The sequence below is a fragment of the Saccopteryx bilineata genome, chromosome 9 (genome assembly GCF_036850765.1).
Source record: "Saccopteryx bilineata isolate mSacBil1 chromosome 9, mSacBil1_pri_phased_curated, whole genome shotgun sequence".
Lineage (NCBI taxonomy): Eukaryota > Metazoa > Chordata > Mammalia > Chiroptera > Emballonuridae > Saccopteryx > Saccopteryx bilineata.
Window position 1 is genome coordinate 60,299,943 of NC_089498.1, and position 27,596 is coordinate 60,327,538.

A 27,596-nucleotide genomic window follows, 5' to 3' on the forward strand; every position below is an offset into this window, starting at 1 on the left:
CTTCAATCCTAAAATCAGCACATTTTTCCCAGTCATGCTCAGAGGGATACTATGTTGCTAGCTTTGAAAATGGAAAAGCCATAAATCAAGAAATATAGGCAGCCTTTGGAAACTGGAAAAAGCCAAGAAATGGACTAATTCTCCCCTAGAGCCTCCAGTAAGAATGCAAGCCTGCTGCCCCCAGTGTTGGTGTCTAGCCTATAGAACTACAAGATTATAGATTTGTGTTGTTTTAAGCCACTGATTTGTACTCATTTTGTTGCAGTAGCTTCTAAAAACCAATATAGCGTACACACACTCAAACTCTCGGAAGCTCGTGCACAAATAGAGATAAAGGTTCCTTGTGCTAAAAAGAGCTAATGATACAAATGCTCTGAGAGCCAAAGGTATGAAGCTATTTCTCCTTGCCATGCATGGGAAGATCAATGCTCACACCATAACATCATTAGCTCCAAAATCTCACTTTACAAAGGCAAATCCATTCTCTGAAGACTATCCCTTTGAGTCTCGCTTAAATAACATGTAAGAAATTTATCACTCGCTTGACTGCTCCTTGCTAGAGAAAGATGTCTCTTCCCTTTTCAAATTGCTTATTGCTAATAACATTCACTCCCCTTTCCCAAGAAGGCGGCATTTTACACCTGCTGAGATTTAGCCTGCCTTCTTTCCTCACTCTGAGCCTGTTACAGTGTCCTGTTACAGTATCATGTCTCTATCAAGATCTTATTGGGTATGACATGCCTGAACCTGGCCATAGGCTGACGTAAAATGGAAGATGAAGGTTATCAGGAATGTGAGCTACCTGACTCAGAGTTGTTTTTAGCCTCAGATCTCATTTCACCAGTTCATCAAGTTTCACAATCCCTGTAATATTTTGAAGATGTACGGTTTTTTTTAAGTACCATTAGCATGTCCCTGGATGATGATGCCACCATGGTTGTGACAAATAAAAGTTTAAAGGTACCCAGACCAGTCTAAATACTAAATCTACTAATGCCTTGGCCCTGGATGTGTAGCTTTGATGATCAGAGAGCATCGTCCAATATGCCAAAGTTACAGGTTCAATCCCTGGTCAGGGCACATACAAGAAGCAACCAATGAATGCATAAATAAGTGGAACAACAAATCAATGTTTCTCTCTCTCTCTTCCTCTCTCTAAAATCAATTTGTAAAATATCTACTAGAACAAGAAATAACTGAACTAACATGGCTCCTGAACTGCCACCCGACACCAGATCTCGTGGACTGCCAAACCAGGTGCACAGAATTTCTGGAATGCTGCTAGACCTGTGAAAGTACAGCATGGAGGTTAAAGGGGAAAAATAGACAAGAACATGTCCTGTGGAGGCATTTGGGTTCCTGTGGAGGAGTGCTGAGGTACAGAGGAGGAGAGACCAGGTCTGGTTTTACAAGAAGTGGCCAATCTGTTGAGAAGACAAGCCAGACTTAAAGGGGAAGGCTGCCCAATAACCCTGTAACCGGCTCCTTTCCCTGGCATGAAGAAGAAGGCTAGTAACCTCCTAAGTTTTACACAAACTTTTGTGTGTATGCACAGCTCTTTTTTCTGAAAGAAAGGTGCCACATATTTTACAGAATCTGAATAAAACTGTAATTCCTACCCGTAAAAATAAGAGTGAGGAAACTCTACGTGTTTCCTTACTGGGGAGCAGGGGAGGGGGTCTAATTCAATACTATTAGTCTTACTAGTCATATGTGAAGGACACCCACTACATATTCCTATGAAATGTCCAACTTGCCCTCTGATAACAGTAATATCACTATTTACCTTCCCCACTGTAAAAGGGATATAAAACAGTTTTAAGTTTAGCAAAAATGAAGCATCTTGGATAAGATTAATTAGTAATACCATTTTCCATCATCAGCCTCTATGGAATATTCACCCCAAAGGGCCACCATACATTTCACACATGAGTAAGAATGATTTAGTTTTGTTTGTTTTGTTTGCCTCTTTTTTACTCTTTTTTTAAAAAAATATGCATGGGAATATAGTTGGCTTTATTCATGCTGAAAGAGGCAGTCACCAGTCTGGTGGGAGGTGTCAGGGTCCCTGCTTAAATTGGTTCTAGTCAGCTTAAAACAGCTTTATTGCAATAAAATTTCAAATAAGAAGGAGAGTGTCTGATCAGCAGAGAAATGACAAGGTTGAGTCTTACCTGACCTGAGGTCAAGCAATAAACAGACAAGAGACGGCAACTTGTGAAGAGAACGATAACAGGTGCCAACGAATCCAATAGGACAGGGGGTCACCTTAATCGTTGGGTCTCCTCTAACCCTTTGGGCTTCAATGATTCTAAATTTAGTATGTTGAATATTTTAAAGCCTAATTACATAACACAATCTTCTCTGCAGTTGTTGATTCATTTAGATTCTGAAACCTTAGGAAAAAAATGTGTAAAGGTCACGATCAGAAGTACAGAAGTCCCTTTCCACTGAGTCAGGGCTATGATTACTGTACACAAGATCCTACAAAGACAGCTGACACAACTAGTGTCTGAATTCTTCCTTCTGTTTATTTCCAGAAGAGACCTTGCAGAGACAGCTGCAATGCCAGGCTCCCATCAGAATGCCATGCCAATCTTCCTGCACACAGCTTTCTCCCCATGCCCTTGCCTCCGACCCACGGCAGTCTCCAGCAGATCCAGCAGACCAGAGAGGCCAGCCTGGGGATACTGCAGGGCTTAAGGACACCACTTGGATCTGTACAGAAGTCACAACTGCTATGCCACTACCAGATGCTTGTAGGTTCAAATTCGGGCTCAGCATTCTCCCTTGTGCGGCATTAGGCAAATACCTTAGTTTGCCAGTCTCAGGCTCCTCCGCCACAAAATGTGATGTGAGGAAGCGGTGAAGGCTGTATGCTCTCTTATGTAAAAAGCAATTGGCTTGATGTATATACACTGTCATCACTATCATTATTACAGAGGAAAATCTAAGCATCATTTCTCTCCAAGGGCAGGACTATCTCTACTCACTCCTCTTTGAGCCTTAAGGGTGGTGATCTTCAAACGGAAGACAGAGAAAGTAAGTTATTTACATTTCTCTAAAACTCAAACTTAAAGATACTCCTTCTAGGCTCCTTTAGGCAGCTTCTCAGATTATACGAAATGTCAACATCAGTCAGAAAGCCTAGATTTTCGTGTGGGGGTGGCAAGCGTAAGGGAATGAACCCCAGGCTCAGCGCTACTTCAGACACCAAAGGGCCCACCTGGGTTGAAGCCACACTGTTCCTTGGCCCCTGAACGTGTGGTTTTGTGGGCTCTCCTGAGCTGGCGTTCCTGCTCTCCCCTGACACTCCAACTGGCTGGGCACCACACGCTCTGTCTCCTGTAAGAAGAAACAGCAAAAGTAGATGAGCTGTCAGCAGCCAGCAGTTTCACAGCATTCTTTGACTGGCAGGTAGGTCTCGGGCAGCGGAGCTGCAACTAACAACACATTCTACCAAACTGCAGTGAGGTAAGGAGGTCAATGAGTGACCTGAAGTTTAAAAAGCCTTTTTCTATCAGTCAGTTGCTGCAAAATAATAGAATAAAAAATACCTTTAAAAAAACCTAATGGGCCCTGGCCAGTTGGCTCAGTGGTAGAGCGTCAGCCTGGCGTGCGGAAGTCCCGGGTTCGATTCCCAGCCAGGGCACACAGAGAAGCGCCCATCTGCTTCTCCACCCCTTCCCCTCTCCTTCCTCTCTCTCTCTTCCCCTCCCACAGCCGAGGCTCCATTGGAGCAAAAGATGGCCCGGGCACTGGGGATGGCTCCCTGGCCTCTGCCCCAGGCGCTAGAGTGGCTCTGGTTGTGACAGAGCGACGCCCCAGATGGACAGAGCATCACCCCCTGGTGGGTGTGCCAGGTGGATCCCGGTCGGGCACATGCGGGAGTCTATCTGACTGCCTCCCTGTTTCCAGCTTCAGAAAAATACAAAAAAAAAACAAAAAAAAAACCCCTAATGTTCAAAAGATAGGATGTAGCTATACCATAAAAAGTTTACATTGAAATTATAAAAGCATATTTATGAATAGGTCTGAAAATATAACTTCCAGAATAATATTGGTAATATAGAATCTTTTCTAAAAAAACAAACATGCATGAATGTACACACACACATATACACAAACAGAGCTTAGATAATGGGAATCAAAGTCTTAACAATGACTAACTCTGAGATGGCACTTTTTTTTTTAGTAGCAGGGGTGGAAATTCATCTATATTTCTACAATAAACATGCATTATTCCTGTAAATAAGGTAGAAAATATTTTTAATTTTTATTTTCAAATTTTGATTGAGTTTAGCAGAAGAGGAAGGGAGAGAGAGAGAGAGACGAGAACATCACGCTGCTCCCGCAAGTGCCCTGGCTGGGGATCAACCTGGCCACCTCCACACACACAGGATGATGCTCCAACCAACCGATCCATCCGGCCAGGGCTTAATTTTTAATTAAATTTATTGGGGTGACACTAGTTAACATAATGACATAGGATTCAGGTGCCTGATTCCACAATACATCTCTACACATCATATTATGTTCACCACCCCCAAGTCAAGTTTCTGACATCCCCATTTTCAACCCTTACACCCGCTCCACTTCCTGCCAGCATAGAAATTTAGAACTCATTTTTATAAACTCCAAATTCCAAACACACTTGATCTCTTGGTTGATTTCTCTTTTCTCTCTCACCCCTATCTCCTTCCTTCCCTCCTCTGTGTGTGTATCTCTCTCTCTCTCTCTCTCTCACACACACACACACACACACATACACACACACAATTGCCATTAGCTACACTGTATCCAAAGAAATAGCTACATTGGTCATCCCATGATGCATTCTACCCATTAATTTAGAAAAACTCTACAATGCTAAACTCTCTCGAGAATATCATAAACACACTCAAGCTAAAATGAATCTAGATTCAACACAAGGAGACACACACACCAAAAATGAAATATTTATATATGTTCAGCAGCTGAACCACTATAGTCTTTGAGCCATATCAAACCCCTGACAAATTTCCCTTAGGATAAAATATTCTCCTCTTCACCTGATTTACCTAATAAATGCAATACTAAAACCAAAATCAGTAAGAAATTCAGTAAATCTACAGGGCTATTGTCATGTGAACCAAATATTCAAGTGACACAGTGACTTTGGGCCTGACTGTGAAATAGATCATGGTAGCATATAGACCAAGCTCTATTAGGGGTATGGGTAAAGTCAGTACTTACTAGTACCAATATGTCAGGCATCTCAGAAGTCATTTTCCAAAATACTAGAATATTTTTGTGGAGCTATTTGCCAAATAGTCTAAAACAAAATCATATGAATGCCTTCCAGTAAGAGGGGTAAATTAGGGGCAGGAGGCAGTAGAGCTGAGATAAAGCAATGGATTAGACCTCCTGTAATGCTGGTGGGTATGGCCAGGTAAATTCACGATGAATTCAGGCAGATGATAGAGGAACTGCACAGCCGGAAAGTGTCAGGCAATTCCCATTTATTAGATGCTCGCAGAGACAGGTAAGCAAATAAGCAAAGAAAAACCACTTTTCACAGTGGAGGGGAAGGAATCAGGAAACCGGCCCTCACAGTGGCAGCTGAGGGAATCAGAGAACCACACCTTGCAGTGGTGGGAGAGTGATCTGGGAGAATCGACACAGAGGGAAAGCCCCATAGTTTTTCAGAGACACACATGTGACTTTCTGCCATGTGCTCACACACTAATTGTGCAAAGTGCTTGCTTGAAGCTGGGAAGCCAGCGAGCAAGCCTAACACAGCTGTTTTCCCCACACCAAGATCGTATTTTTGTTTTTTTTGTATTTTTCTGAAGTTGGAAACGGGGAGGCAGTAAGAAAGACTCCCGCATGCACCCGACTGCGATCCACCCGGCATGCCCACCAAGGGGCGATGCTCTGCCCATTGGGACGTTGCTCTGTTGCAACCAGAGCCATTCTAGCATCTGAGGCAGAGGCCACAGAGCCATCCTCAGTGCCCGGGCCAACTTTGCTCCAATGGAGCCTTGGCTGCGGGAGGAGAAGAGAGAGACAGAGAGGAAGGAGAGGGGGAGGGGTGGAGAAGCTGATGGGCGCTTCTCCTGTGTACCCTGGCTGGGAATTGAACCTGGGGCTCCTGCACGCCAGGCTGACGTTCTACCACTGAGCCATCCGGCCAGGGCCCAAGATCGTTTTTGTAATTACATTTTTCTAAAGCCCTAGCTTCAGGTAAGAAGATAGTTCAAATAAAAGATTTCCATTAGTAAACACTAGTTCCTTAGACTTAGATCCTGTGAAAAATTCTACAGCTATCCAAATACTGGCCAAGTTGCCCCAGTTTTCAAGTGAAAAAAGCTCTGCTTGCTGCTTGTTAAGTAGACTTCAGTTTTCTTCTCTGTAAAATGGGGATGATACTCTAAGCTCACAGAGTTGTTGAATAAGACATTATTAGAACCTCTTGTAGTGCATGCCAACCAGGGTTATACAGTGGATGGTAGCTATTGATGATATTACTCCTTTTATAAAAATCCCCTTGAAGCTCAATATCCTTAACTAATGTTAAGGATGAGTTCAGCAACAGCGAACCTATTTTTGTGGTAGAATGCTTATTTCAAGTTTCCATACAAATAATATTATTTTCAACACTATATTTAGAAGCCTCAATACATGACCCTTTTAGTCTCTAAAATGTTTTAATAAGAAATTACCATTTTATTAAAACTTTGGCCTTTTAAGAAAAAGGTGATTTTTTTTTTCTTTTAATTTTCAAAGATAGTATTTTACCTAACCTTTCACCTCTCAAGGGTTTGAGAAAGCTTAGAGGCCATAAACTCCTAGACTCCCCTGAATTTTACCATTTATTTTACAGAAGGTGGTGTCTGGAGAAAGTGCTGCCTAATCTGCGCAAGCCAGACATCTCACAGCATCGCATCAACACAACATTTCTCTGGCATGGGCGAACAGCAGTATCTGGGAACAGCTGATATAAAGTCCCTGATTCAGAGGGAAGGAAAAAATGACACTGTCGATTATGCTTCTTCTGCCAACCTAGAATTTAAAATTTAGAGAAGGTATGGAGCGTTGTGGACGAAGTAGTAAGAGGTTTGGTATAAGTCATCAGAATACTAACTAATAGAGGAGTCCCTGACGTAAAATATAGGCTTACTTGTAATACTGTCCTTTCCAATGACAAAAATGTTAGACCATCTTCCAAGGTGCTTATCGCCAAAACCCCTTGAGCTCATGTGGGGAAAACAGCTGTGGTTAGGCTTGCTCACTGGTTTCCCAGCTGCAAACACTTTGCACAATTATTGTATGAGCATGTGGCAGAAAGCCACATGTGTGTCTCTATGAAAAGATGTGGGTGCTTTCCCTTGGTGGCGATTCTCCCAGACTGCTCTCCTGCCACTGCAAGGTGAAGTTCCCTGATTCCCTCAGCCACCACTGTTACGGTGAGTTTCCTGATCTCTTGTCCTCCTGTAGGGAAAACAGCTGTGTTAGGCTTGCTCGCTGGCCCTTTAAGGCTACAGGTGCTTTGACGCAGCATAGATTGCAGACTGCTGGCCTGCCCCTGTGAGCGATCGTTTTGTTGTTCATTCACCTGCTGCAATGAGAAGCAGTTTTCCTCTGCCTGTTTGCTCATCACCGTTGCAAGACTCTAATAAACAGGAAAGACCCAACACTTTCTGGCTCTACAGTTCCTCTACTATATGCCAGAATCCAGTGTGGACCTGATTGGCCTCCGCCACTGGCATTATATCAGGTGTAGTGGGCAGGATTTGGATCAGATCAGTATGGGGCCACCAACGGCACTGAAGGGTGGGATAGAGGAGTGACCATTGTTCTCCAGCATATGGTTTCTTGTGGCTATCCTTTTGGGAGCCGTGGTCGAGTGTTTTTTATAGCCCTGCAAGAAGAAACCAAAAATTCTGTGCTGCATGAAGTCAAAAGCTCCAGGATGAACTGCAGACTGAGCCCCAACAATGGCATGAGCTGAAATGGTCACTGGAGAAAGAGCTGCAGATTCGAGAACTGTAGTTTAGGCTACAGGCTGAAAACCAATAATGGCTTGAACTGGAATGAGTGCTAGAGAAGGAAGCTGACCACTTTTGAGAGCTGCAGTGTGAAATGCAGGCTAAACACCAAAAGCACCTGGAATTGGAATGATCACTCGAGAAGGAAATACGGGTCCAAGAGCTACAGTTTGCCCTCAAAGCAGATCGCTGGTAGTGACAGTTGTTCAAAAAATAACTGTGGGTTCAAGAGCTCGATCTCAGTTTCAGGCCAGGAGCCAGCAGCTGCAAGAGCCAAAGGGGTTGCTGAAGAAGCTGCATTCATGCCCCTGGAGTGGCTCTGAGCTGGCAGTAACAGGTGTTTCCAATTCCTCCTCTTCTGAGGAGGCGGCTCTGGCTGAAATTGCCATCTGCAGGCTCAGAGCCCAGCTGGTGGTCACCCAGAAGGGAAAAACCCAGCAGCCAAGAGCACCTCAGGGGCAGGCACAACCCCTTCCACAAGTAGTTGAGCACTCTGTGGTCCATCCCTACACCCAGAGTTGATGGATTTAGGGGCGAAATTTAGGCAGAAATGCACCGAGTCCGTGGCAGCTTGGTTGCTGCAGTTGTGAAACATAAGGGTGAAAGGCATCATGCTCTTTGGAACAGAGGTGAAGAAATTGGCCACCATTACCCCACACTCCTCCTTGAGGCAGCATCTTCAGAACCTCCATGACAAGCCAGGAAACCATACCCTATTGGCGTGAGTGATGGCTGCCGTTTGTACAGTCTGCAGAATGCTGGGGACTTGCTGGGGCCAGTGAGTCGGTGGCAGTTGTATACTGAGCTGTAGCAGGTCTTCCAGGAATTAGGTATGAAGAATGCTGCTCTCCACCTGAGGTCCCATGGGCCCGACAAGGAAATATTTACCACAGGGATGGGGACCTTATTCTCCGAAGCACCCCGTGAGCCGTTTTTGTGTCACTAGTGGCTATCTTGAGTCTCTCTGTGGGGCAGCCCATCAACGCAGTTACACAGACATTGACAGATTTGGGGGAGATGGAGACAGCATGGAACCACAGGCTGTGCAGGCTAAGGCCCATGCTTCCCCCCCGCCCCGACTAACAAGAAAAACAGGTCTTTAAAGGTTACACAAACACAGATGTGCACAGATTAGGGCCAGGGCAGATAAAGAGAAACGGGATGGGAAATCTAATAGGGTCCTGTTAGAGCTTTGGTGGCAGCTTGAGCCAGAACATAGGTTCCAGCCACTAAAAAAAGCAGGGGAGGCCTTGGCTGGTTGGCTCACTGGTACAGCATCAGCCCAGCATGTGGATGTCCTGGGTCAGGACACACAGGAGAAGCACCCATCTGCTTCTCCCATCCTTCCCCCTCTCCTTTCTCTCTATGTCTCTCCTCCCTTCCTCAACCAAGGCTCCATTCGAGCAAAGCTGGCCCAGGTGCTCAGAATGGCTACATGGCCTTCGCCTCAGGCACTAGAATGGCTCCAATTGCAACCTAGCAACGCCACAGAGGGGCAGAGCATCGCCCCCTAGTGGGCATGCCGGGTGGATCCCAGTAGAGTACATGCGGGAGTCTGTCTCTCTGATTCCCCTCTTCAGGAAAAAAAAAAAAGAAAGAAAGAAAAACAGGGGAAGCAGGCAGCTCTAGCAGCTACCAAGAAAATGGCTGACATTCGGGTTGCACAGTTGAAGGGTTATATGATGGAGACAGCTGTGGGAGAGGAAGATCCCCAAGACCCATTGTTCCAGTTTGAGGGAAGGCCAAGGGACCTGTATCACTGGGACGGGAGGGTGAAATTGGCAATCTACTGGTCCCTTTCTAATGTGCAGCAGGTGTTGGCCTTAAAAGATAATAGGTACTTTTTTGCAGCAGCAGCTAAGAGGCACAAGCCTCTAGGTGTTTGACCCCTCCAGGCCCCGTAAGCTTGCTGAGTTGTTTGGACGGAGGTTGTGGCAACAGACAGAGCACTATGAAAAGGTGCTGAGGTCTGTTAATAAAGAGCTGTATAGCTAATTGCCTGTAATGGACCTTTACCTTGGTGATTTGCACAGACCGCTGTCTATCATGGACTAATCACTGAGCAGTACAATGGACTCTTGAAGCAGGGATGGTGACAAGAGGGGGCACCGGCTCACCTGCTGGATGGAAATGCCGCTTGTGTTCAGTAATGAGAGACCCGAATGGGCAGGCCTAGCACCTGTGGAGGCCCTCCTGCACTGCGCACCAAGAACACTTTACAGCAGGGGTCCCCAAGCTACAGCCTGCGGGCCAGGCCGCATGCGGCCCCCTGAGGCCATTTATCCGGCCCCCGCCGCACTTCCGGAAGGGACACCTCTTTCATTGGTGGTCAGTGAGAGGAGTCTAGTTCCCATTGAAATACTGGTCAGTTTGTTGATTTAAATTTACTTGTTCTTTATTTTAAATATTGTATTTGTTCCCGTTTTGTTTTTTTTACTTTAAAATAAGATATGTGCAGTGTGCATAGAGGGATTTGTTCACAGTTTTTTTTTATAGTCCGGCCCTCCAACGGTCTGAGGGACAGTGAACTGGCCCCCTGTGTAAAAAGTTCGGGGACCTCTGCTTTACAGCTTCAATGGATGTAGCCCTGGACTATATAGCCCCCCCCCCCACTACCTACCATGGGATAGGGAGCTAGAGGTGGGCCTCTAATTAACTCCTTGGGCAGAGAACTCAAGGGAGATATTGTGAGGGGCACTTTTGTAATTCTTGCCATAGCATGTACCTTTGTAATTTGGTTGCTGTAGTCTGCACTGTTTTCATTTATGTACCATACCTCACTCCTCACACAGGGACCACTACAGGAGATACCTGTCACATAAGATTGTGAGGCAAGCAACCCTGAAGGGTTGGAATATAAGGAAAACAGTTGCATTAGGCTTGCTCACTTTTACTTTGCTTAATTAGTGCGTGAGCACGTGGTAGAGCCACGTGTGTATACCCTATGTAAGGCTATGGCGGCTTGCCCTTAGTGGATTGTGGATTGCCAGCGTGCCACTGTGAGGTGCCATTTTGCTGTCCATGTGTCTGGTGCCATAAGCAGCAGTTTTCCCTATATTTGCTTGTCTGCCGTTGTGAGAATCTATTAAACAGGTATGGCCCACTGCTTTTCAGTTCTGCAGTTTTTCTACCGTCTGCCTGAATCCACTGCAAACCAGCCTGGCCTCGGCCAGCCGCATTACATCTTCACTGTGAAAAACTGTTTTCCTTTGCTTATTCACTCACCCATCTCTGCAAGCCTCCAATATAGGAATGGCCCATTGCTTTCTGGCTCCGCAGTTCCTCTACTGTCTGCCCGAATTAATTGTCTGGCCCCTCACAGTGGCAGCCACAGCCTTACATAGGCTATATGTAAGTGGTTCTGCCACGTGCTCACTATGGGTCATGCAAAGTGAAACCTGTCCAGCCTCAAACACCAGAATGCCAGATCAGAACCCAAGTTCAGCCTCCCTCAGAAAATGCCAAATGTGTTCTTCCTTTGAAAATTCCTATGGGATTCAATGTTCTTTTGTTAGTAAGAAAAAGAATAAAGGTTTTCAGTATAGGTCTTTCCTCTCCAGTATCTCCTCTTGGAATTGTCCTATGTTGACTAAAAGCCCCAGCAAACTCACATGGGAATCAATGAGCCTTTAGAGCAGGGGTAGTCAACCTTTTTATACCTACCACTCACTTTTGTATCTCTTTTAGTAGTAAAATTTTCTAACCGCCCACCGGTTCCACAGTAATGGTGATTTATAAAGTAAGGAAGTAACTTTACTTTATAAAATTTATAAAGCAGAGTTACAGCAAGTTAAAGCATATAATAATAATTACTTACCAAGTACTTTATGTCGGATTTTCACTAAGTTTGGCAGAATAAATCTTTATAAAACAACTTACTATAGTTAAATCTATCTTTTTATTTATACTTTGGTTGCTCCACTACCGTCCACCATGAAAGCTGGGACGCCCACTAGTGGGCAATAGGGACCAGGTTGACGACCACTGCTCTAGATGATTCTAATTTGGGTACTACAGATCTTCCTAGCTGAGGCCCCAGACAGCACAGAGCAGAGAGAAGACTTCTTGTGCCTGAAGTGAGTTCCTGATTCACAGAAACCATGAGAGGTAATCAATGACTACTGTTACTTCAAGTTTTAGGGTTATTTGTTCCACAGATATAGAGAACTAAAACACGACTACCTCTCTTCTGTTCTATGACACCATCAATTATAAAAGCCACCATCAGTTTGATTAAATACCAGCTTATAAGAAAAAATAATGCCACATTAAATGCATTTAAGGTGTAATCAGCAAGGAGAACAGTGAAAGTGTGAAAAGACATCGTGTTAGCACCCTGGGACTATACAGCATGGCCACCAGAAAGACCATGGTACTACGAATGACACAAAAGAAGTCCTATGCCTGACCAGGCGGTGGTGCAGTGGATAGAGCGTCGGACTGGGATGCAGACGACCCAGGTTCGAGACCCCGAGGTCGCCAGCTTGAGCATGGGCTCATCTGATTTGACCAAAAAGCTCACCAGCTTGAACCCAAGGTCACTGGCTCCAGCAAGGGGTTCTTGGTCTGCTGAAGACCTGCGGTCAAGGCACGTATGAGAAAGCAATCAATGAACAACTAAGGTGTTGCAACGTGCAATGAAAAACTAATGATTGATGCTTCTTATCTCTCTCTGTTCCTGTCTGTCTGTCCCTGTTTATGACTCACTCTCTGTCTCTGTTAAAAAAAAAAAAAAAAAAAAAGAGGTCCTATCCAGGAGACACACAAGAAAAACAACTTTGAGTCTAATCTGGAAGACTCAATAAACTCACAGAAAATATGGGAGTGAATCACAATCATTATTTGCCCCAGTTTTTAAAAATAAGTTTATGCTTTCCCTCAATAAAGGAAGGCAAACAATAAAGGAATAGCACAATTACTGAATTAATAGAACAGTAGCTTTCAAAGGTACTGTGTTGGCAGTTAGCATTTATTCATAAGGATATGAAGGAAAAAATGCAATGAGAACAATAATACTCAATCCTATTTATCTTGTTCTATGAAAGAGATTTAGCCAAACACATGAGAAAGCAGGACTCACCCTTTTGGTGAGCTCACATCCTTCCCCAGTTTGACTCCACCTCCTGGCCAGGGAGAAGGTTAACTAGGACTGCCAAAGAAAGTCTTTATGGCATCTAATGTACTTGTGGATGACAGAGTTAACCTACTCTCCCCATCTCCCACCCCAAGGTGACAATATGTAGGTAAGATATAATAAAAGATATTTGATTACCTTTGCCCATTTAAGCTTCATTACATCTTTGTTCAGAATATGCTATAACACACAGTTCAAAAATTCTAGAACATTAAAGCACACTGTTTATCTTGAAATAATTAAGATATATTTTTACTTAAAAAGACATCACCTCCTACATACCAAGAATGTCGATAGTTAAGGGGGTTATACAGTGATTAAAACATCCCTGTCCCCAAAGAACTTTTAAATTGCAATGTTTGACAAAGACTAAAGTGTAAGAGGAAAGACTCTAACACATGTTACTTCTGTGTTAATGCATTTATCAAATAGGCAGTTCCCAGCTGAGCAAGGGGACGAGCAGAGGAGAAGCCGAAATCCTCTCCTCTGGGCTTGTCTACCTGACACCTGGTCTGCCATAGCCAGGATAGGCATCTGTAAGCTGAGTCATCATACATCTTTCCCTGCTCCCAGCCATCCTCCTCTACACTTTGACTCAGCTCCTATAGTCCAGCCCCAGTAATTTACTGGTTCTCTGCTATATGCAGGGACAATCAAACTGACTAAGGTCTGAGATATTTCATAGGAAGGGTGTCCATAAAGTTATTTAGGTTACTTTCTGATTCATAAGCAGAGGCAAGGATAGTACACATGATGCCAAGAGAGAAGCTATTATGTTGAGAGGCTCAAAACCATAGCTGAGAAAAGGAAAACTTAGCTGTCCCTAAGCAGAAAAGGTTAAATACATTTGGTCCTTGTTAGGATTTCAGTGAGTTCAGCTGACTCTTGCAAAAGTTGAGAGAATCTGGCTTTGATCCAACAGCAGGGCTACTACCTTTGGGTCCTGATACATTCCTCAATTTGTATAAATGCAAGACCTAGAGAAAGAAAAGAATTGTCCATCCTAATCCCAGTACTTGCCTATCTTCTCCAGCTTGCCAAAATCAGAACATTACCCTTGGGCCTCAATGACAAAAATGTCCTCTAACTATTTCTTCACAAATGTGGTTGTAATGCCAGTGGCCAAGGTGAGGCAGGTTCACACTGGATTTGGGCAGACGGTAGAGGATCTGCGGAGCTGAAAAGCATTGGGCCATTCCCGTTTACTAGATTCACGCAACGGCAGGAGAGCACACAGGCAGGGGAAAACCGCTTCTCATGGTCACAGGTGAGCAAAGAAGGAAATCACTCCTTGCAGTGGTGGGCAAGCAATCCACCAAATGGCCCCTCACAGTGTTGGCCAAGCAATCCATGACAAGGGAAGGCACCCAACAGCTTCACAAAGGCTACACACGTGGCGCTGCCACATGCTCACACACTAATCATGAAAAGTGCAAACGAGCAAGTCTAACACAGCTCTTTTCCCAACAGTGGTCAACCAAAATTTTAACTTTTTTCATCTTCTCATGTCAAGGTTTTATCAGTCTTCATTCTATTCCAAAACTGATAAAAATTATTTTCTTCCACTGTGGCTTAAATTTTTAATTAAGTGGTTTTATAACTAATCACTCCATTGCTAATAACGGTATCTTGTATTTATGAGAGCATGTTATCCCCCAAAGCTCTAATTACTACATGATTACTAAATCTGATATCTACATAGTTTAGAAAATCATATATATTCAGCTCTTAAAACAAATAAGGGGAGTGACGTCAGAGAAGTGGCGCTGTAAGGAGCGATACCGATAAATCTCCCCCAAAATTCAACAAGATCTTCAACCAAAGACAGAAAAATCTATCCTTGGAGCCTCCAGCAGTTCCACACTAAATGCAAAGGCAGAGGCAACAGCAACCCCATAGCTGGATCATCAGGCTGCTAATTCAGGAAGGAAAGACTAGGAGAGAGGCTCTGGGAAAACAGACTCTCTCATTGTCGGAGCCTGCAAATGCTAATGAGCCTCCACTGCCAACACGACTGAAGCCCAATATATGACAATGCCATAGAGACTTATCAACTGCAAACCTCTACCTAAACGTGCCACAGGGGCAGAACCCGGGGTACAGAGTCACCGACCAGGAAGAAGGAGAGAAAAAAAAGAGCAAGAAGATAACCTCTCAAAATCAAGAATAATCCACAGACTTTATAACCTATCCCATTTTATTATATTTGTTCGTTTGTTTCTCTTATCTTCTTGTCTTGATTATTTTCTTCCTTTTCCAATTTGGTCATTTAATTCTCTGCTGGTCTTACTCTCTCCTCTCCTTGAACTACACTACCCATAAGTGTTACATCTCCCATTATCTTTCCTTTCTTCTTCCTTTCTCTCTATGAGGGTTGCACTCCAAAACAATTAACTCTCTCTCTCTCTCTCTCCTATTGTTCTTTTTTCTTTTTTCTTCTTCTTGTGTTTTCCTCTTTCTTTTTTTCTCCCTCTATATTAGTTTCTTCTTTTCTCCTTTACTTTTCCTCTCATTCAATCCTCAATCACAAACAAATTATTTTATTTGGGACTCAAATTTTTCTTTGTGGTACTTTGGGGGTTTTTTACTTCACTTTTTTAACGCACTAGCAGTGCTCCCAACCCTCGCTCTCCATTTTATCTAGTTTTTGCTTCACTAAATATAATACAATAGTAATTTTTAAATTTTTTCCATTTTTCCTGTATTCCTCTTATTCCTTTCATTATATCTCTTAGTTAACCATCACCTAAATGCAAATCATTTTATTCTTGACCCAAATTTTTTCCTTTTTTGCATTTTGTGGGTCCAGACCCCATTTTTTTGCCCCTTTATCACTTCTCCCCAACACAGGCCGACCATTATAGGTAGTTTTTGTTCTATTTAGCACAATATAATTCACAGTTCATCACAGGATTTTTCTCAAAAAGGAGGGGAGAGGAGAGGAGTGAAAAAAAAAGGAAATAATTTTTTTATTTTTTTATCCTTTTATTCTTTATTAACTCTCATTAGTACTGTCAACAAAACCACCCTCAGATGACATTAAGGAAAAGGAAATCGAATATCATGGATACAAAAGACAGAGAGGTATCACAGAGAGATGAGGAAAAATCTATGGAGAAAAAATTTAACATATTGGAAACCTTGGAGCTAAGTGACAGAGAATTTAAAATAGAAATCCTAAAAATACTCAGACATATACAAGAAAACACAGAAAGGCAATTTAGGGAGCTCAGAAAACAACTCAACAAACATAAAGAATATATTACTAAGGAAATTGAAACTATAAAAACAAATCAAACAGAGATGAAAAACTCAATTCACGAGCTGAAAAACAAGGTAACAAGTTTAGCTAATAGAACAGGCCAGACAGAAGGTAGGATTAGTGAAATAGAAAACAAGCAACTTGAGACACAATAGAGAGAAGAAGAAAGAGACTCAAAAATTTTAAAAAATGAGAAAGCCCTATAGGAATCTTCTGACTCCATGAAAAAGAATAACATAAGAATAATAGGTATATCAGAGGGAGAAGAGAGAGAAAATGGAATGGAGAACATATTCAAACAAATAATAGATGAGAACTTCCCAAGCCTGTAGAAAGAACTAAAGCCTCAAATTCAAGAAGCAAACAGAACTCCGAGTTTTCTTAACCCCAACAAACCTACTCCAAGGCACATAATGAAATTGGCACAAACCAAAGACATAGAAAAAATTCTCAAGGCAGCCAGGGAAAAGAAGAATACAACATATATGGCCCTGGCTGGTTGGCTCAGTGGTAGAGCATTGGCCTGGCGTGCAGAAGTCCCGAGTTCGATTCCCGGCCAGGGCACACAGAGAAGCACCCGCCTGCTTCTCCACCCCTCCCCCTCTCCTTCCTCTCTGTCTCTCTCTTCCCTTCCCACAGCAGAGGCTCCATTGGAGCAAAAGATGGCCCGGGCACCGGGGATGGCTCCTTGGCCTCTTCCCCGGGCGCTAGAGTGGCTCTGGTCACAGCGGAGCGACACCCCAGATGGGCAGAGTGTCGCCCCCTGGTGGGCATGCTGGGTGGATTCCGGTCGGGCGCATGCGGGAGTCTGTCTGACTGCCTCCCCGTTTCCAGCTTCAAAGGATTACAAAAAAAAAAAAAAAAAAGAGAGAGAGAGAAAGAAAAAAAAGAATACAACATATAAAGGAAGGCCCATTAGATTATCATTGGATTTCTCAACAGAAACTCTACAAGCTAGAAGACAGTAGACCCCAATATTTAAAATTCTGAAAGAGAGGAACTTTCAGCCAAGAATACTATACCCATCAAAGCTATCCTTCAAATACAAAGGAGAAATAAAAACATTCACAGATACAGAAAAGATGAGGGAATTTATCATCAGAAAACCCCCACACCAGGAATTACTAAAGGGGGTTTTACAACCAGATACAAAGAACAAAACAAAACAAAACCACAAGTAAAAGCTCCAGCAAGAAAAACAATAAAAACAAATTTAAACTGTGACAACAAAAACAAACAAAAAGACCCTGGCCGGTTGGCTCAGTGGTAGAGAGTTGACCTGGCGTGCAGAAGTCCCGGGTTCGATTCCCAGCCAGGGCACACAGGAGAAGCGCCCATTTGCTTCTCCACCCCTCCCCCTCTCCTTCCTCTCTGTCTCTTCCCCTCCTGCAGCGAGGCTCCACTGGAGCAAAGATGGCCCGGGCGCTGGGGATGGCTCCTTGGCCTCTGCCCCAGGCACTAGAGTGGCTCTGGTCGCAACAGAGCAATGCCCCGGAGGGGCAGAGCATCGCCCCTGGTGGGCAAAGCGTCGCCCCCTGGTGGGCGTGCCATGTGGATCCCGGTCGGGCACATACAGGAGTCTGTCTGACTGTCTCTCCCCGTTTCCAGCTTCAGAAAAAGAAAAAAGAAAAAAAAAAAACGAAAAAAGCTGGAGAGGACGGAAATTAACAGTAGCAAAGGACGATGGAGTACAGAAGTACTCACAAGATAGTGTACTACAATGAACAGAGTAGAAACCCTTTTCATTACTTAATGGTAACCACCATTAAAAAAACCACCACAGAAGCACATGATTTAAAAAAGATAGCAACAGAGGAAAGATGTATGGAATACAACCAAACAAAAATAAAGGATAGAAAAACAGAAGAATCAAACAAGACACAAAACTGACAGAAAGCAATGTATAAAATGGCAATAGGGAACCCACAAGTATCAATAACTACACTAAATGTAAATGGATTAAACTCACCAATAAAAAGGCACAGAGTAGCAGAATGGATTAAAAAAGAAAATCCAACTGTATGCTGCCTACAAGAAATTCATCTAAGCAACAAGGATAAAAACAAATTCAAAGTGAAAGGCTGGAAAACAATACTCCAAGCAAATAACATCCAAAAAAAAGCATGCATAGCAATATTCATATCTAATAATGCTGACTACAAGACCACAAAAGTACCGAGAAACAAAAATGGTCATTTCATAATGATTCAGAGGATGCTAAATCAAAAAGACAAAACAATTCTTAATATATATGCACCAAACCAAGGAGCACCAAAATATATACGACAGCTACTTTTTGACCTTAAAACATAATCTGAAAAAATACAATCATACTTGGAGACCTCAATACACCACTGACAGCTCTAGATCGGTCATCCAAACAGAGAATCAATAAAGATATATTGGCCTTAAACATCTATCATATCCAGACATCTACATGACATTTCATCCCAAAGTCACAGAGTATACATTTTTCTCCAGTGTACATGGATCATTCTCAAGAACTGACCATATGTTGGGCCACAAAAATAACATCAGCAAATTCAGAAAAACCAAAGTTGTACCAAGCATATTTTCTGACCATAAATACTTGAAACTAGAATTCAACTGCAAAAAAGAGAAAATAAACCCCACAAAAATGTGGAAACTAAACAACATACTTTTAAAAAATGAATGAGTCAAAGAAGAAATAAGTGCAGAGGTAAAAAAATATATACAGACAAATGAAAATGACAATACAACATATCAGAATCTATGGGATGCAGCAAAAGCAGTGATAAGAGGGAAGTTCATATCACTTCAGGCCTTTATGAACAAACAAAAGAGAGCCCAAGTGAACCACTTAACTTCACACCTTAAGGAACTGGAAAAAGAAGAACAAAGACAACCCAAAACCAGCCGAAGAAAGGAGATAATAAATATCAGAGCAGAAATAAGTGAAATAGAGAACAGAAAAACTATAGAAAAAATTAATAGAACAAGGAGCTGGTTCTTTGAAAAGATCAAAAAATTGCCAAACCCTTGGCTAGACTTACCAAGGAAAAAAGAGAAAGAACTCATATAAATAAAATCCAAAATGAAAGAGGAGAAATCATCACGGATATCATAGATATACAAAGAATTATTATAGAATACTATGAAAAAATTTATGTCACTAAATTCAACAATCTAAAAGAAATGGATAAATTGCTAGAACAATACAACCTTCATAGACTAAGTCAAGAAGAAGCAGAAAGCCTAAACAGACCAATTAGTAGGGAAGAAATAGAAAAAACTATTAAAACCTCCCCAAAAATAAAATCCAGGCCCAGACGGTTATACTAGTGAATTCTATCAAACATTCAAAGAAGACTTGGTTCCTATTCTACTCAAAGTCTTCCAAAAAATTGAAGAAGAAGCAATTCTTCCAAACACATTTTATGAGGCCAACATAACCCTCATACCGAAACCGGGCAAGGACAGCACAAAAAAAGAAAACTACAGACCAGTATCTCCAATGAATACAGATGCTAAAATACTAAACAAAATACTAGCAAATCAAATACAACAACATATTAAAAAGATAATACATCATGATCAAGTGGGATTCATCCCAGAATCTCAAGGATGGTTCAACATACGTAAAACAGTTAACGTAATACACCATATCAACAAAACAAAGAACAAAAACCACATGATCTTATCAATAGACGCACAAAAGGCTTTTGATAAAATACAACACAATTTTATGTTTAAGACTCTTAAGAAAATGGGTATAGAAGGAAAATATCTCAACATGATAAAGGCCATATATGATAAACCATCAGCTAACATCATATTAAATGGCACAAAACTGAAGGTTTTCCCCCTTAAATCAGGAACAAGACAGGGTTGTCCACTCTCTCCACTCTTATTTAATGTGTTGCTGGAGGTTCTAGCTAGAGCAATCAGACAAGACAGAAATAAAAGGCATCCATATAGGAAAAGAAGAACTAAAGGTATCACTTTTTGCAGAAGACATGATCCTATATATTGAAAACCCCAAAGAATTCACAAAAAGACTACTAGAAACAATAAGCCAATACAGTAAGGTCGCAGGATACAAAATTAACATACAAAAGTCCATAGCCTTTCTATATGCCAAGAATGAAACATTTGAGAACAAACTGAAAAAATAATCCCCTTCACGATTGCAACAAAAATATAAAATACTAGGAATAAACATAATAAAGAATGTAAAGGACCTATATAATGAAAACTACAAACCATTGTTAAGGTAAATTGAAAAAGATACAAAGAGATGGAAGAATATTCCTTGTTCTTGGATAAAAGAATAAATATAATCAAGATGGCCATATTACCTAAAGCAATATACAAATTTAATGCAATTCCCATCAAAATTCCAATGACATTTTTTAAAGAAATGGAACAAAAAATCATCAGATTTATATGAAACTATAAAAAACCCCTTATAGCCAAAGCAATCCTAAAGAAAAAGAATGAAGCTAGGGGCATTACAATACCTGACTTCAAACTATATTATAGAGCCACAACAATCAAAACAGCATGGTATTGGCAGAAAAATAGACACTCAGACCAATGGAACAGAATAGAAAGTCCAGAAATAAAACCACATATATATGATCAAATAATTTTTGATAAAGGGGCCAACAACACACAATGGAGAAAAGAAAGCCTCTTCAACAAATGGGGCTGTAAAAACTGGAAAGCTACATGCAAAAGAATGAAACTTGCCCTGGCCAGTTGGCTCAGTGGTACAGCATCAGCCTGGCGTGCAGGAGTCCTGGGTTCGATTCCTGGCCAGGGCACACAGGAGAAGCGCCCATCTGCTTCTCCTCCCCTCCCCCTCTCCTTCCTCTCTGTCTCTTCTCCTCCCGCAGCCGAGGCTCCATTGGAGCAAAGTTGGCCCGGGCACTGAGGATGGCTCTGTGGCCTCTGCCTCAGGCACTAGGATGGCTCTGGATGCAACAGAGCGACGCCCCAGAGGGGCAGAGCATCGCCCCCTGGTGGGCATGCTGGGTAGATCCCGGTCGGGCGCATGCAGGAGTCTGACTGCCTCTCCGTTTCAGCTTCGGAAAAATACAAAAAAAAAAAAAAAAAAAGAATGAAACTTGACTACAGTTTGTCCCCTTGTACTAAAATTAACTCAAAATGGACCAAAGATCTAAATATAAGACCTGAAACAATAAAATACATAGAAGAAGACATAGGTTCTAAACTCATGGACCTTGGTTTTAAAGAGCATTTTATGAATTTGACTCCAAAGGCAAGGGAAGTGAAGGCAAAAATAAATGAATAGGACCACATCAGACTAAGAAGTTTTTGCTCAGCAAGAAAAACTGACAACAGAATAAACAGACAGCCAACTAAATGGGAAATGATATTTTCAAACAACAGCTCAGATAAGGGCCTAATATCCAAAATATACAAAGAACTCATAAAACTCAACAACAAACAAACAAACAATCCAATAAAAAAATGGGAAGAGGACATGAACAGACACTTCTCCAATGAAGAAATACAAATGGTCAACAGATATATGAAAAGATGTTCATCTTCATTAGTTATTAGAGAAATGCAAATCAAAACTGCAATGAGATACCACCTCACACCTGTTAGATTAGCTATTATTAACAAGACAGGTAATAGCAAATGTTGGAGAGGCTGTGGAGAAAAAGGAACCCTTATTCACTGTTGGTGGGAATGTAAAGCAGTATAACCATTATGGAAGAAAGTATGGTGGTTCCTCAAAAAACTGAAAATAGAACTACCTTATGACCCAGCAATCCCTCTCCAGCGCATATACCCCCAAAACTCAAAAACATTGATACGTAAAGACACATGCAGCCCCATGTTCATTGCAGCATTGTTCACAGTGGCCAGGACATGGAAACAACCAAAAAGCCCGTCAATAGATGACTAGATAAAGAAGATGTGGCACATATACACTATGGAATATTACTCAGCCATAAGAAATGATGACACTAGTCATTTACAACAAAATGGTGGGATCTTGATAACATTATACGGAGTAAAATAAGTAAATCAGAAAAAACCAAGCACTACATGATTCCATACATTGGTGGGACATAAACATGAGACTAAGAGACATGGACAAGAGTGTGGTGGTTATGGGTGGGAGGGAGAGGGAAAGGGGGAGGGGGAGGGGCACACAGAAAACCCAGTCTGACTTTGGGTGATGTGTATGCAATATAATTGATCGACAAGATAACCTGGACATGTTTTCTTTGAACATATGTACCCTGATTATTGATGTTACCCTAATAAAACTACTAAAATTTAAAAAAAAACAAATAAGGGAAAGTGTTATAAATCTATCCATTCCGAGATCATCCTAGCCTTCCTTTTACCTCAAACATGCATATATCTATCTGTAAAAGTGACTTAAAGTTCTTTTGAATTTGAAAGTTTTAAAGGCTTTTACACCTGATTAAAAGAACTACTGGATTATCACATTTGTTTAATAATTGGAAGAAAAAAGTCCTTGAATAATTTGCAAGAAAAAAAAAAATCTCTGAAGTGCAATACAGCTAAGTGCAATAACTAGTAATTCCTGTATTTAAAATGTTCTAGCCCTTTAAAAAAACAGGAAGTCACCTGACCAGGCAGTGGTGCAGAGGATAGAACATCAACTTAGGATGCTGAGGAGCCAGGTTCAAAACCCTCACATCTCCGGTTTGAGCACAAGCTCACTGGCTTGCATGCGGGGTTGCCAGCTTGAGCATGCAAACATACATGTGACCCCATGGTCACTGGCTTGAGCCCAAAGGTCATGGGCTTGAAACTCAAGGTCACTGGCTTGAGCCCAAGGTTGCTGGGTTGAGCAAGGAGTCACTGGCTCAGCTGGAGCCGCACCTACCTCAGGTCAAGGCACATATGAGGAAGCAATCAGGGAACTAAAGTGCTGCAACTACAAGTGGATGCTTCTCATCTCTCTCCCTTCCTGTCTTTCTGTCCCTCTTTCTCTGTCTCCCTCTATATATAAAAACAACAACAACAAAGTTTCTTCAGACCTATTTTTTAAATGTTTTCCTACCTTTGTCACTATCTCAACACAGAAATAAAATAAATCTGGCATTAGTCCAAAACCCACACATATCCACAAGTAAAATCCCCTCTGATCCAGTTTCCTCACCTGTAACAGAGGTAAATGCCCAGTTTACTGCTTATAGCTGTAACCATTTCTACAGAAAATAGACATTCAGATTATGTTGTCTATCTTATCCACTTGCCAAATCAAATGGCATTTGCTGACTGCCTGATCAATATAAGGGACTAAACTAGGCACTTTTAACTAATATTTCCTCATCTAAAACTACCAGTTTTTCTCAGTGAGAATAAAAAGTGAAGAAAAGAAAGATGACTTACCTAAGTCAGAAAGATTGTCTTTTATGTAAGACATGCCTTCCTGAAGACCCTGCAGAACCTGACTGAGACTTATGTATTTTGCCTGACCTGTGGTGGTGCAGTGGATAAAGCGTCGACCTGGAAATGCTGAGGTCGCCGGTTCGAAACCTTGGGCTTGCCTGGTCAAGGCACATATGGGAGTTGATGCTTTCAGCTCCTCCCTCTGTCTCTCTCTCTCCTCTCTCTCTCTCTCTTTATTTCTGTCTCCCTCTCTCTCCTCTTTAAAATGAATAAATAAAATAAAATAAAATAACATGAGACTTATGTATTTTAAAACTATTTCCACAACACAAGATATTGGGTATCTCTGTTCACTAGCTGAAGTGGAAATATTTCAATAAAATAAATACAACTTATTATTCCAAGAGTTTAGAAATTATACAAATCTTATTATATCTGGGGAGAAGGGAAATGCATTATTTCAAAATGTTTGCATTGAGAAACTTCATACTTTATATTCAATATTTAATTCAAAATTACATAAAATGGGACCACACTGTATCACTGGATTGAGCTAGAGAACCCAGATTGTAACAACAAACCTTAAAACCCCAATTCAGAGCTCTCTGCATTATGTTTTAACATCCCAAGTTTACTACTGTCAAATGACAAAACTAAAAATTTAGTCATGAGTTTGATGCCCTTTTTTCAAGGGCACACAATCCATGGACTGGGGGAAGCACAGAGCCTATCAACAGTGGAGTGTTCTTTCCAAGGGATTTTAGGATTTCTGGAGTCTCTCACACCCCTATTTTCTACTCAGAAGGATTAGAACAAACAAACTCGAAGAGTTCAGAATGAAAAATAAGCGGAGCGCCATTCAAGAGAAGCTCAACAGAGATCCCAGAGAGCAGTCAAAGAGGAGGAGAACCAAAAGGCTCCAAAGGCACCTGCACATGCATCTAGGAGCCGTCCCTGGAATCCTCAGCAACGGTCTCTGGGTCCCATCCCACTGCCAAATGGTCAAACGACAAAACTAAAGCAATTTAGTAATGAGTTTGATGTCTTTTATTCGAGGGAAACCAACCCATAGATTGGAGGAGTACAGACCCATCCATGCAGCGAAGCACCCTTCCCAGGGATGTTGGGCGAGAGCAAGTTTTATCTACAAGTGGTAACACGGAAACAGGGCACGATTGTCTGGGATTTCCTTATGAGGCTGACGGGTTCTATTCTCAGGTTAGATAAACCAGCTAAAACTGAGTTGAAGGATTGTGATTGGTGTATATTAGTGGTAGTCAACCTGGTCATACCTCCCACTTGTGGGCATTCCAGCTTTCATGGTGGATGGTAGCAGAGCAACCAAAGTATAATTAAAAAGATAGATTTATTTATACTTTATAAAACAACTATAGTAAGTTGTTTTATAAAGATTTATTCTGCCAAACTTAGCGAAAATCCGACATAAAGTACTTGGTAAGTAATTATTATTATATGCGTTAACTTGCTGTAACTCTGCTTTATAAATTTTATAAAGTAAAGTTACATCCTTACTTTATAAATCACCATTACTGTGGAACCGGAGGGCAGTTAGAAAACTTTACTACTAACAGAGATACAAAAATGGGCGGTAGGCATAAAAAGGTTGACTACCCCTGGTGTATATTAAATTTCCTTGACAGGTGTTTCCCATAAATGCAGGCTGACTTAGGTTTAGATTGGTGGTGTGGGCCATACCCCTGGGGCAGCCTCCATTTTTCTGGGTCCCAATATACATACCAACTTTATCACTACAGAGGTGAGAAGTATCTTATGTAAATCAGTATAAACACAGTCACATTTTAAAAATCTAACATCTAGGGTGGATGATATTCAAGAGTAAAATCAGCAGAGCATACAACAGAGTACAAAAGAGAGTCAGGATCCATGTGGGTTCTCAATGGTGTTTATTGTTTCTCCCCCTTAGCATGTGGATAAAGGACACAGACACTCCAAAGTGGGAGAGATTCATCAAGAAAGGATGGTCTTCCTCTAATGAGCTTACACAAACTGGCTGGTGGAGGCAGGTGGGTAATGGAAGGATTAAACAGCTGTGAGAAAGGCAAAATTAGACACCCTGGGTGTTGTAACTGTGCATACTCTTCCTCCAAGAATTCTCACATTTCTGTTTCTGCCCCCCTGAGGACTCAGGACTGTACAAGCCTCTAACTCTCCCACTCACTCCAAGTGTAATTTGTTGCTGAGTCTACAGAAAACCCGGAAATAGGCCAAGCTCTAAGGAAAGCAGAAGGCAAATGGATTCTGGTCATGACCACTTTGCTCTCCTCATAAAGCACAGGCATCCCAAACTATCATTCCCAGGCCCTGAGAAGTGCTTACCCAGACCTATGAACGAGCCTGACTCCTCAGGGTGTGTGGGGCTTCTGACTTACCCTTTATAACTCTGGGGATTCTGGAACAGACCATCCCTTTCGATTTATTAATATGTGTTTCTGACTACATTCATTCATCACTCGAGCCTGTGGTTCCTATCAGGTGCTACATTCTATATACTCTTCCTAATTTCTGCCCTCAGGGAGCTCACGCTCTCGTAGTAACCATGGTAGTGGTGCTGGGGAGGGGGCGCAAACAGTATAGTATGATCAGTGCTACAACAGGAAAAAGGCAAGTGTGAGCTACTCTGGGAACATATAGGAATAATGCCAAACTCAATCTGTAGGAGAAACATCACTAAATTGGCCTAAAGGATGAAGCAGAGAGATGGGGAGAGAGAACGTACCAAGGCAAGCATGTTCAAGTGAGAGCATGGCAAGTTCAAGGAACTCAGGGTGGTTGACTGTGTTTAGAGTTAGAGTCAAACATAGTTAGGGATCGTGATCAACAAGGCAGGCCAGAAACAGGTAGAGGCCAGATTATACAATACCTGTACATGTTACAAAGTTTGGGCTTTATTCAAAAGGCAATATCAAATCACTGAATATTCTAAGACATGTTTATGCCTGACCAGGTGGTGGCGCAGTGGAAAAAGCATCGAACAGGGATGCAGAGGACCGAGGTCCAACACCCCAGGCTCATCCAGCTTGAGCACAGGGTTACTGGCTTAAACGTGGGATCATAGACATGACCCCATGGTTGCTAGCTTGAGCCCAAAGGTCACTGGCTTGAGCAAGGGGTCACTTGCTCTGCTGTAGCCCCCAGCCAAGGCACATATGAGAAAGCAATCAATAAACAACTAAGGTGCCACAACAATGAATTCATGCTTCTCATCTCACCCCCTTCCTGCCTGTCTGTCCCTGTCTGAACCTCTCTCTGTCTTTCTCTCTGTCTCTGTCCAAAAAAAAAAAAAGGACGGGTTTAGATTTGCACTGGAGAAAGATCATCTGGGGCTTGTGAGAGGAGAGGAGGCAGAGAGACAGACTCCCATATGTACCCTGACCAAGATCCACCTGGCAAGCCCCCTACTGAGCAATGCTCTGCCCATCTGGGTCCATTTCTCTGTTGCTCAGCAACCTAGCCATTTTTAGCACCTCCTGAGGTGGAGGCTACAGAGCCATCCTCAGCATCCAGGGCCAACTCACTCAAACCAATTGAGCCATGGCCGCGGGAGGCAAAGAGAGAGAGGGAGAGAGGAAAAGCCCTCAGGAGGGCTGGAGAAGTAGATGGTTGCTTCTTCTGTGTGCCCTGATTGGACAAGAGAGAGAGGGAGAGAGAAAAAGGAGGGGAGAGGGGTGGAGAAGCAGATGGCTGCTTGTTCAGTGTGCCCTGACTGAGAATCAAACTAGGAACGTCCACACGCCAGGCT

The 27,596-nt window shown here is 42.3% G+C and overlaps 1 protein-coding gene across 4 annotated transcripts in view; it reads right to left on the bottom strand.

The window, feature by feature from the left end:
• The window catches only part of FAM13C (family with sequence similarity 13 member C), a 166,492-nt gene that overhangs the window by 95,877 nt on the left and 43,019 nt on the right, over positions 1 to 27,596 (bottom strand). For all 4 annotated transcript variants that reach the window (XM_066242819.1, XM_066242820.1, XM_066242818.1 and 1 more), the window contains one exon: positions 3,227 to 3,345. In XM_066242819.1, coding sequence (XP_066098916.1) covers positions 3,227 to 3,345 — 119 coding nt within the window. The remainder of the gene's footprint in view (positions 1 to 3,226; positions 3,346 to 27,596) is intronic.